Here is an 11,987-nt window from a genome sequence, read left to right on the forward strand (position 1 = left end):
CATGGACTTCTCATCAAATTCTTCTTCTTTTCTTTTGCCATGTTATGTTATGTTGCTTGATTTTTCCTGTTTTCTGTTTCTTCAGCTTTGTAAAACTTTGCAAAAACTTTGTAATTATTAGAATGGCCTAAGCAGTGGGTCACCCCTTTGAGTCTGGTGTGCGGTCTGAGGATTCTTCCTCAATATCATCAGAGGGAGGTTTTCCTTACCACTGTTGCCTGTGTGATTAGGGGTTGGTAAAGTTAGACCTTACTTGTGTGAAGTGCTTTGAGGCAGCTTTGTTGTGATTTGATGCTATATAAACAAATAAATACATTTTATTAAATTAATTAAAAGGTGAATTTTCACAGTCATCTTACAGATCACCACACTAGTCAAAACACACTTGAATCAATGAAATGCAGGTTAAATAATCCCTCATTTATCTTATGTTGAACCTTGTTGAATGCTTTCTGTCAAGCACAGCTATGGTGCATGTGTAAAGCCATCAGCTTTTGCTGAAGACAAGTAAGTTCAGTTTTCGATTACATGAGTACCTCAGTTGGTCAAACTACCCATAAAGACGGAACATTAGCTGAGATCTCCATTAGTATGCAAAAAGCAGACACTATAAGGTCTTCCAGAGTCTTTCCCTCTGAAAGTATTGGAATAAGGTAATTTTATTTGCTTTCACTGTACACTGAAGACAGAACTGAGGGTTTGGTGAAGTCAATGAAACAGCTGAGGGTGGGGAAAGCTTGAGGGATCTGCAGAAATGGATCCGAACTACTCCAGGCAGATGCAGATGTTGTTCTTCTGGCACTGCACACAATCTTTGTTTCAAACTGGGATATGGGTATCATCTCTGTGGAAAGTTTGATCACTTGGATCGCAACAACCACATGGGAATTACACTGCTCTCTATGCCAGGAAAGATGCTTACAAGCCGTGATTCAGTTCCAGTTACATGCGGTTCACCGACCAGGGTAGGCTGACTTTATACCCAAGAAGTTAACCATATGCCACAACTTTGCTCTGGGAATACTTGTTGAACACAATATGGAATATCAATAGTGTAGTATTTGCATAAAATTGACTTTTTGTCTATTTTGGCCCCACCTCGCTGGTGGCGTAGCAATCACTTTTCTGTTGTTGCTGTAAAATGGCCAATCTGATTGAAAATGACAGCTGACAGCTCATTGCTTTGCCTCTGTCTCTTGTAGCTAATGTGACCAAGGTGAAAGAGTGTGATAAGTTGTGGATGTGGTGAAAGCTACTTATGTGTTCTGTAATTCTGGCTCATGAATACATTTGACAACAGGTTCCCTTCCCTGTGTGACTGAGCATGACAGCCTTGTATTCTCCAGTCCAGAAGGCTCACATCTCTCAACTGACACCTGCTATTACAAAATTTTGTCTGGGTGACTTCATCTCCACCCTCTTGACATTTTTGTTCCTCTATAGGACCGGGGATATCCAGCTACGCTTCTGCTCCATTGAAGGCAGGAGAGTCTCTGAAAAAATGCATGCAGGAGGCCCAGCAGCAGGTTCCCGAAAACAGACACAATGAAACCCCGCTGTATCTGGGTGCTACAGCTGGAATGAGATTGCTCAAGTATAAAGCACATGTACACACGCAGTCCAGTAACATGCTTCACAGAGGCAGTGATTGGAATGAATTTGTCCTGTGTGTGCACACAGCATGGAGAACAGCTCGTTGTCAGAAAGCGTCTTTCTGGCTGTGGCAGAAACCCTGCAGAAATCCCCCTTTTCTTATCAAGGAGCGAGAATCCTCAGTGGGCAGGAAGAGGGTGCCTTTGGGTGGATTACTGTCAATTACTTGGATGATCGTCTAAAACAGGTCTGCGCATACACCCGTGTATTTGTGCATGTTTGGCTCGACTCCGTGTTGGTCAGTGTGTTTCAGTCTGACTTCACTGGCAGGGCCGGGAAACCACAGGCGCTCTGGACCTTGGCGGGGCTTCCACTCAGATTAGCTTTGTTTCCGACAATTATGATGGCTCTGAGTCACCCAGCAACTCTGTCACCTTCCGACTTTATGGAAACGACTACAATGTGTACACTCACAGCTTCCTGTGTTATGGCAAAGACCAGCTACAACGCCTGCTGCTTGCACATCAGACTCAGGTAAACATCACACTAAGATTTCACAGACTATTCAAATCTAACCCGGAATGATTTGAGAGGTGTGGCTCAATACAGTGAATGCTGTCATTAAGCTTCTCCTGATCATCCTCTTGCTTTTGCCTCACACCCTCTTTCTCTCCTAGGCAGGTCCAAGAACTGTATCAGATCCATGTTTCCACCCCGGCTACAATCGGACCTTGAACTACTCGGTAGTCTATGACAGTCCCTGTGTGTCAAACAGAAAACCCCCCCAAGCTCCTGAAACATTTATTCACACAGGAAAGGGAAACTTCCAGGAGTGTCAGAAAGTCATACGACATGTCTTCAACTTCACTCACTGCAAATATAGCCAGTGTTCCTTCAATGGGGTCTTCCAGCCACTTCTGCAGGGACCTTTTCGGGTACGTATAACTGATACCTGTCTTACAACATGTAGCAAAGAAAACCGTAAGGCTGTTTAACACCGAAAATTTCAAACCAAAGACTGTATCCGTGTTTTATCCCCCCCCACACACACACACAAACAAATATTTGGGTGGTATATAGTAATCACTCTGCCCGTCCGTCCATCTATAAGTCTTTTCAAGGCAACCCAGATCCCTATCTTTTTCTTTTTTCATTCATTTGGTTTCACGTTGGATGCATATGAGCCGTTCAAAGATGTTTGTGTACCTGTACAGGTGTTCCATCATCCTCACCCACTTGGGTTAGCTTCGTACTGGTTTGGCTCCTTACTTTACAGATAGACAGACAGACAGACCTGTGTCAGACTCCAACAGGTTGTCAGTGGCAAGAATACTACATTCTGAATCAGTAGAGGAAAAAGGCACTATATCTGCAAGTAGTACCTGAAGCCATACTCATAATCCAGAAAAGAACAGGTGCAGATGGAGCGCAATGATGTATGTCCCAAAGGCTCATAGGATGGAAAAATCTAGAATGTGATTATTATGCATATGAATTAATTTTTCTACATCCACAGTAAAATTCTTGACTGATAGATGGCTCAAAAGTTCATAGGGTGAGTAATTATAGTATATAATTATGCATATCAATTTTGGAATACGTAAGATGGATAAGGTGTTCATAAGTTACAGCATTGGAAGAAAAATGTAACGTACATGCATATACAATTAGAGCACAAAAATATATATACCCCATCCCAGTGTGGCTGGCAGGAGATAAAAATGTATGCAGGGTCATTTCAGTTAATTTGGTTGCTGTTGTAAAGATTCAAGGATTCTTTATTGTCAAACCATACACGTTACCACATGACATGATATGAAATTAGGTTTCAAAAGGTCCCAGGGGTTAAATAAAGTAGACTAGGGAATATAAATAAATAAGAGCAAGAATAAGAACAATTAAAAGCACTACAGCTGTAACGAGCAGCATGAGAGAATTATTGTGCAAAAAGTCCAGTTCTTGTGCAAAAGTTTAGTTCTTGAGCAAAATACGGTTGTGCAAAGTCTAGTTATTTTGCAAATATATACGGGTGTGCAAAAATCCAGCTTTTGTGCAAAATCCAGGTGTGCAAAAGGCCAAGGTATTGTGCAACCAAGGTATTAACACGAGCACATGCCCGAGGTAGTATTGTTATTGTTAATGTGCAGGAAGCAACAGTGCTATAATGCTCCACCAGAACTCTGGGAAGAAGCTGTTTCTCAGTCTGGTGGTTCATCATCTGATTCTCTGCAGCCTCCTGCCTGAAGGGAGAGGAACAAACATTATGCTTGCCGGGTAGATGGGGTCTTTTTTGATACTGGAAGCCATTTTTCTGTTTGTGTATATGTCCATAATGGTGGGTAGGCTGCCTGCCACAATCCTCTGGGCAGCATCCACAACCCTCTGCAGAGCCTTCTTGTCCACTGCAGAGCAGCTGCCATATCACACAGTGATGCAAGAACACATAGCGCTCTCCACCAGGCACCTGTAGCAGACCCCCAGAGCAGAACTGTCAAGTCCAGCATGCCTCAGCCTCCTGAGGAGGTACAGGCGCTGGTGTGCCTTCTTGACCAGGACTGAGGTGGTGTAGTTCCAGATGAAGTCCTTGGTGAGGCTCACACCCAGGTACATGAAGCTGTCCACTGCTTCCACAGCTGCTCCTCTGATATTCTGGGGTGGGGGGATCGGGTGTAATAGTGTTATTACTGTGTTACTGCCATTAGTAACAACTTGTGCTCATGTGCAATCAGTGAGACTGATCCCAACTCATTCATTTTCTTTCTGTTTACCTGAGTATTTCAATTCAGGGTCACAGGAGTTGGAGTCTATCCCAGCACCAGCAATCATTGGGTGTCTTGAGACCATCTTTCACTTACTCTGTCTTGTCTTGGAATGAAAGCAATTGTACGTGATCTTGACTAGAATAGTATACACTCATTCACTCACTCATCTTCAACCGCTTACTACAGTTAAGCGTCACTGTGGAGCTGGAGTCTATCCCAGCAGTCATAGGGCGTGAGGCGGGGTACACCCTGGACAGGACACCAGTCTGTCGCAAGGCTACATATAGAGAAACAAACACATTCACACTCACATGCACACCTACGGACAATTTAAAAATGTCAATTCCACCTAACCTGCATGTCTTTGGATGTGGGAGGAAGCTGGAGCCCACAGAGGGAACCCACACAGACACGGGGAGAACATGCAAACTCCACACAGAAAGGCCACAAGTTGGAATCAATCCCATGACCTTCTTCCTGTGAGGTAACAGTGTTAACACTAACACACTGTAATGCCCAATAACTATACACATTAAGTCAAAATTCTAACACCGTAAGTATTATAATATTAACAATTATTAAGATATTGTAATGTGAGCTGTCAAAAGGGCTTAATTTCTATCCCAGAGACTTTTGCAACATATAGTTTTGGTATACTTTTTTTTTGGGGAGGCTTTTGAACTCATACAGTGTTCAGGTTGACCCCAGCTGATCTGTTGAGGCTGTCTCCCCTGCAGGAATTTCATTTCGAATGTAATATGGGTGATGTTAGGTCTTGAAAACAAACTTGTTTATTTTTTAGGTCTCAGCCTGAAGTTGGTCTCACCTCCTCCAAACACTCGGTCTTGATTCAGACTCAGTATAGGTGGTCTTATTCCCATCTAGTGCTTATTTGAAAAAGATATGACAGTAAATTTGTTCTCTTTCTTGTTGTAGGCGTTCTCTGCTTATTATTATGTGATGAACTTCCTCAGTTTGACTGACACTTCAATGCCTTTGGACATTGTGAAGGCAAAGCTTGTGAACTACTGCTCCACTCCTTGGCAGCAGGTTGGAACACATTTGTGCATCCATGAAACAGTGATTCTCAATCTGGCATTTCAGCGACCCATAACCTGCACTACATAAAAGATGATTAACTCAGCCAATCAACAGCTAACAGACGCCTGACTGAGCCAATCAGCTGTGGGTACGGCAAGAGATCGAAAATGTGCAGGTTAGGGTTTCCTGAGGACCAGGATTGGGAAACACTTAAATACACAAACACAAAAACAAATTTTTAAAGAAACATTCATGGTTGTTCATCCACTTTCATAACTAATCTGTGTATTGATATTGAACAGATATTGCAGCATCATCCAAGTATAAAAATTAAGTATTTGGCTGAATACTGCGTCTCTGGCACATACATCATCACCCTGCTGACAGAGGGCTACAACTTCACATCGGAGAGTTACTTCAAAATAAAATACATCAAGAAGGTCAGTTGGTCACAGTTTACTCTGGCTCACAAACGTCTGTCTTCAAAGAAATGGTTTGATGAATGCAAGCATATAACACAAAATATTTCACACTAGCTGGGGTACCCGGCTCTGCCCAGGTCAACCTGTTTTAGACATAAGCCAAATGCCAATCATTTTAATCAAAACAATTGCCCAACATTTGTTTTTGTAATGCTGATGTCTTATAAATATAATAGTTAATGGGCTAAAGTTTGTCCAGCAGAACTATAAGAGGTGGACTCCCAAAACTAAGTGGAAATACTTGGTTAAAAGACAAACACATTTGAAGTCCTTCATGCAGACTTTGTTTTGCAATCCAATTTATAACAAAATTACACACAAAAGGTAGGTAACAGTAAATGTAAATATCAATGAATCAAAATTGAGGTAGTGGTGTATTTCACTGTTTTTACATTGCAATTTTACAAACATAAAATGAATGTATTCAGACAGGAAGGCAAACTGGGTTGTACAGGACAGTCAGGTGCTTAACAGCTGAGAACATAAAGTAGCTGAAGGAAGGGGTTAAATAAACAGAGATGGCCAACACATATACAGGGCTGGAAATTTGAATCTGCCTGGTCATACCCACAGCCGGCTATGAAAAAAATGAGTGGAAGATGTTGAGGCGGAACATTTACTGTGCACCTTCAAGAGGCCACAGACCCAATTAACTCAACCTTTACACTTGTTCCCCTCCCCTAATTCTTTTGAGCCCTGAATTGTACAAACGCAAACGGCACAGAAAATCAGCTATACAGACCTTGTCTGGTATTTATTCAGCAGAACAAATCAATCAAATCAACAATGCAAGGATCCAAGGGTTCATTGCAAACACACTTTAATCACCGACACAACCAGAGCCAATGTGTGTGTTCAGCAAGGAACCTCGATTGCCGGAAGCACACAGTCTTTATACAGTTCAGTTTGTGTGCTGTCATCTTCTGATTGGTAGCTGGGGCAAGGCCGAGGTGTGACATGAAAGGTCTTCAGGAAGTTGGGGGAAAGGTTCTTCATGGAAATTGACGTAGTGGGTTGTCTCGGGCACACTGATATTGTGGAGAACTGGTTCTCAGAATCTAAAGGCGGAGAAGTTGCGAACACATCACGCCTAAATCAGATGTCTGCTTGCACATCTGTTCCCTAAAACCAATTTAAACCTGTTTTCAGTCCATATATGGAGGTGTCTTAAGTTTTAGTGAGCCATTGTGCAGGCAATGAGAAACCACAATTCTGATATCTGCACAGATGAAAGTTCAGTTCCTATGTCAGGAGAGTCAAACGTTACCACAGGAAGTCAACAGAAAAAGGTCAGTCAACAACAGTACTACAGTTGAACAGTTTATAATGATGAAACATTATTCCAAAAGCATGATAAATCATCCAAAGCATTTCCAAAAGATTATGTGCACTTCAGAAAAACATCAGATCCTTAAACATATTATTGCAGAAACATCACACCAGCATCAAATAATGACTTTATTCAAAGTGGTCAATGCCGGGCTTACCTACAGTAAGTCTACAACACGTCAGCAGTTACACATGGTCAGTATGATTCATCATAAGCACATATTACAATCCTTAATCAAGCCAAATAATATTGTATCATTTCAAAACCATCACAAATTAATTAAACACCTATCAAAGAGCATTCACATTTTCATTCATTTGGCATCATGGTAAATCCCTTAAACACATTATGGCAGAAATATCACACCGGGGCCTAAAATCACCTTTATTCAATTTGGTAACTTTTAGCATTGTTAGCATGCAAAGCTAATCATCATTAAAATAGCTTATATATCTTCAAAGAGAACTATCTAAGTAAGAGAATGATGTAAGGGCCCTGTCCCACTGGCGTTTAGGAGGATTTCCGCATGAAATGAGGAGACAAAAGCTGAGCGTCCGCAACAAAGGTGGTCGGAAATGACAAATGTCCCGGGGTGGATCAGTGAATACATGAGGAAGAAAAACGGATATAACAGGGAACAGAAGCGAAGGCGACCGCGGAGGCGCCCCCATGAGGGGCACAGCGGCCGTAATGCACTTGCTTCATCCGTGCCCACTCTGTCTGCATGCACGACATACCATTTGCGACCGTGATGGGCACGCATCATATCTGTTTTGCACGCTGTCCCCATCTGCCGCCAAGCCGCGCCAACCTGTTGGTTGCGGATATCAGCGGATGACAGGGGATATGCGGCGCGTTGGTTGTGTATGTCCTGCGTATGTCTTCAGTATGTGTTCAGGCAGTGATGTGGATCTCATCCGCAGCAGGATTTTTGAGCGGCTCAAAAATCCTGGCTGCGGACATGCGTGCCTCTGCGGATGATCACGGACGTGTTCGGATGGTGGCCGACTCATACAGGAATGTTACACGGTTATTGCGGTTGTTTGGCGGATGTGGGCCACTTTTGTGCGCATTCCATCTGCAAATCCTCCTAAACGCCAGTGGGACAGGGCCCTAAGGATTGTTCAAAATCTGGGTTGGAAGCATTATTGAAGTTGTATCTGTTATACAATTATATATTTGTTAAATTAGAAAAGGTTTGGCATGTCCTAAAGACCTTTTTGATCTGATTATGGATGTGTTGACTTTTCGGTTGAAGGACCATGACCAGTGGCGCATGCTGTTTGCAGATGATATTGTGTTGTGCAAAATCAAGAGAGACAAAGTACAATGTAAGGTAAAGACATAGAATTTGAGGTTTTATGAAGGTCGGGAGGATTCTGAAGTTACAGAAATTTGCAAAGGATTAAATGCAGTGGATTTGTGAAAATTAAGGCAAAAATGAAAGGTCAGGTCCACAGGATAAGGGTCAGACCAGTAATGATGTATGCTGCTGACATATGGGCAGTGAACGGAGTGCAGGAGAAGAAATGTGACAGTCAGAGGTACAACAGATAATATCTATATCAATAAATGAGTGGTGAGAATAAAGGCACAGGTGTAGAGAAAGAGGGGAAGGCTGAAGAGGAGATACATTATGTACTGACATAATGGACATAAGTGACAAGATACATGTTTTTAAGTCTAAATTTAAAGGACTCAACAGACATAGACTGTCTTATCTCTGATTTCAGGAATCAGGTAATTTCAGAAAATAAGGAGCCCAATCAGAGAAAGCCCTGTAACCTGCTGACTTCTTTTTCACCTTTGAGACAAAAGCATTTTGAGAACATATGCTATAAGAAGGCACATAAGGTTTTATAACACAGTAAGAGTGCACTTAACCATTCAATATTTTATATGTTCAGATCAAAATGTTAAAATCTTGCCACTCATACACGGTGAATTAAGGCTTCTGTTGGGGCAACATAGTAAAAATGAAGATTACTAGTACTACAGTATGGAAGGCAGAAAATAAAACATTACAGTAATCAAACCTGGATGAAGGTAAAGCACAAATATGTCTCTAAATTAACCATGGACAAAATGGTTGAACTTGTTGCAGTATTCTTCAGTGGAAAAAGGCCTTATTGGCAGTTTTTCTAACATGCTATCAGAAAAACTGTCAAAAATCACATCAGGAATTTTGACTTTTTTCTTACGAATCATAGAAGTATCGACTGAAAATGTTAATTGTTCGTACTGCAAGGCCATTGACCACCTTCTCAGTTGTCTCAAAATTTAAATGCAGGCAGATACTCATAATCTAGTTTTTACTTTCACGCTTGCAAGACAAGCCTCCAAGTTCCTTATATTAGAATCTTACTGAAATGAACAGGCTTGTAAAACTGAGTATCATCATTATAATTATTAAATATTATTGCATAACTGCACATAATCTGAACAAAGGGTGCTATACAAAGAGAGAGAAGGAATAAATACAGGACCTAGAACAGATCCATGGGGTTCTCCATATTTCACAGAAAAAATAAACAAAATAAAATACTATGTAATGAAAACTATGCAAATACTGACATAATCCCAATCACATCATAAATACAAAGCATTTAAAATCTGATTATAATCATTCCTATGAAATGACATGGAAACATGTTTTTGTCTCACTGAAATTCAAACACTTTTTGCTCACAAGTTGATCTGATATGAATCAGTATCCTTTTAAGCAGATATAAAATCATATATTCCCATACGTATTTGACCTCTCTTCTGACAACCTTATTTTTCTGAACAATTAATCTCAGGACTCCCAAAATCTGCACGACAGCTGAACTTCATGGGAAAGAGACAAACCAAATTTGCAATTTTCTCCAAAAATTTCCTCTTTTTGCCATATAAAAGTCACAAATATTAACTAAAGTAAATTCTTTGCACTTTGCATATATATTACCATGTAACATGGTGATTTGGTGCCATAAAATGGACATGATTTTAGTCTTTGTTTCAGTCAAGATACATCACAAAGAGTGGCCTTGCTTGTTTTTGTTCACATTATCTTTGTCATGTTTCATTACTCCCCACACAGGGAACATTTACAGAACCACACAGTCTCCTATCCTGTGCAGAACTGATGCACTATACGCTCATTCATATTTTCTTTATGAGTTGTATTTGTTTTCAGGTGGTGTGCAGTCCCACTAAAAGTCTTTATTCCCCCTTCCTGTGGTGTGTTCAGATTAAAGACAGTGAGGCCGGTTGGACTCTCGGCTACATGCTGAATCTGACCAACATGATCCCAGCTGAGGCTCCCGATTCTCCACTTCTCCCGCACGGGGGCTATGTGTCCATCGTCACCATCATCGCCCTGCTGCTCTTCGTCCTCTTCATCCTCAGCCTGCGTCCTCTGTGGTCCCGTTGCTCCAAGCACCTGCCTATTGTTTAATCCCACTTGGATGTATGAATGAGTGGTGGTGACAAAGTGAATGTTCAGAAGCGTGAATGCATCAGTATGGGTCATTGCATCAGTTGTGTGAAAGAAGATGTCAACGTCTTCCTGTTAAAGCTTCCAGGAGAAGAAGGAGGTTAAAGGTCAATGTCTACTGCAGAACAACATTCCTGTGACTTATAAGGATTCAAAAACACTTCGTTGCCAGTGAAATTCTGATTCTCAGGTTGAAGGACAGTTTGTGTGTGTGTACGGTGGATCCAGAAAGTATTCATAGCACTGCACTCCTTCCACATTTTGTTGTTGCAGCTTTATTTGTTGTTGCAGCCAATTTTTTTCCAAAAAATTCTACACACAGTATCCCATAATGACAATGTGAAAAAAGTTTTTGTGAGATCTTTGCAAATTTATTAAAAACTAGAGCAATGCAGTCATAGAGCGCAAATCTCCGCAAACACTAGATTCCAGTTCCAAAACTTTTTTACCTTGGAAATTTTTTTTAAAGTCAAAGTCCTGTTAGAAGTGGCTTTTCATAAGCTAAATTAGATGTGATCAAATGTCAGGAGTAGGTATTTAGTTCATGCACCTGAATCAAAGTTTTTTGTGGTGTTGTCAGTTTTTTACTTTTTCAGTTTCTGAATTCTTTTTTCAACAAACATTGGTTATCTCTGCTATGCTCATTTTTTCACTGCTTTTGGCACTTCTGACAGATAACTGGAAAATAGATAAATGGGCATAAAATCGGAACGTCCATCAAATTTTGGTGATATATGTAAATCCATAACAGAAAAATGAGAGTGATTGAGGCACTTTTGATAGACATATAATGCAAAATTTACACCAAATGGGCTTTTCAATATTAAATTCAAATGTCCACAAAATCCACAATCCGGATCAGATCTGGATCAAACTTTGTCAGGCGATAGTGAGTGTCAATCTGCACCTTACTTTCAAATATGAGACTGGTTGGGGCATGTTTAATTAATATATAATGTAAAATATAGATTAAAATTCATAATGAAATATGAAAAATTGTGGGTTCCAGACTGTTCAAAAGCAATAAACCAGGGCGAAAATATAACCTATATACATGTGATTTCTTAGTTTTTTATTTTTAATAAATTTGCAAAAATTTCAGAAAAGCTTTTTTCATGTTGTCATTATGGGGTGTTGTGAGTAGAATATGAAGTGGAAAAAAATGAATTTACTTCATTTTGGAATAAGGCTGTACCACAAGAAAATGTGGAAAAAGTGAAGTGCTGTGAATACTTTCCAGATGCACTGGATGCATGTGTGTGTGTGTGTATATATATATATATATATATATATATATATAT

General features: G+C 40.5%; 1 protein-coding gene across 4 annotated transcripts in view; it reads left to right on the forward strand.

Moving 5' to 3' along the window:
• The window catches only part of entpd1 (ectonucleoside triphosphate diphosphohydrolase 1), a 59,634-nt gene extending 48,100 nt beyond the window's left edge, over positions 1 to 11,534 (forward strand). For 3 of the 4 annotated variants that reach the window (XM_034194777.1, XM_034194779.1, XM_034194776.1), the window contains exons 4-10: positions 1,444 to 1,594; positions 1,681 to 1,840; positions 1,924 to 2,127; positions 2,271 to 2,528; positions 5,292 to 5,405; positions 5,699 to 5,836; positions 10,441 to 11,534. In XM_034194777.1, the coding sequence (XP_034050668.1) occupies positions 1,444 to 1,594; positions 1,681 to 1,840; positions 1,924 to 2,127; positions 2,271 to 2,528; positions 5,292 to 5,405; positions 5,699 to 5,836; positions 10,441 to 10,647 (1,232 nt within the window). In that variant the 3' untranslated portion in view covers positions 10,648 to 11,534. The remainder of the gene's footprint in view (positions 1 to 1,443; positions 1,595 to 1,680; positions 1,841 to 1,923; positions 2,128 to 2,270; positions 2,529 to 5,291; positions 5,406 to 5,698; positions 5,837 to 10,440) is intronic. The other variant, XM_034194775.1, reaches the window with a different exon arrangement.
• Positions 11,535 to 11,987: the final 453 nt, after the last annotated feature.

The sequence above is a fragment of the Thalassophryne amazonica genome, chromosome 18 (genome assembly GCF_902500255.1).
Source record: "Thalassophryne amazonica chromosome 18, fThaAma1.1, whole genome shotgun sequence".
Classification (NCBI taxonomy): Eukaryota; Metazoa; Chordata; class Actinopteri; order Batrachoidiformes; family Batrachoididae; genus Thalassophryne; species Thalassophryne amazonica.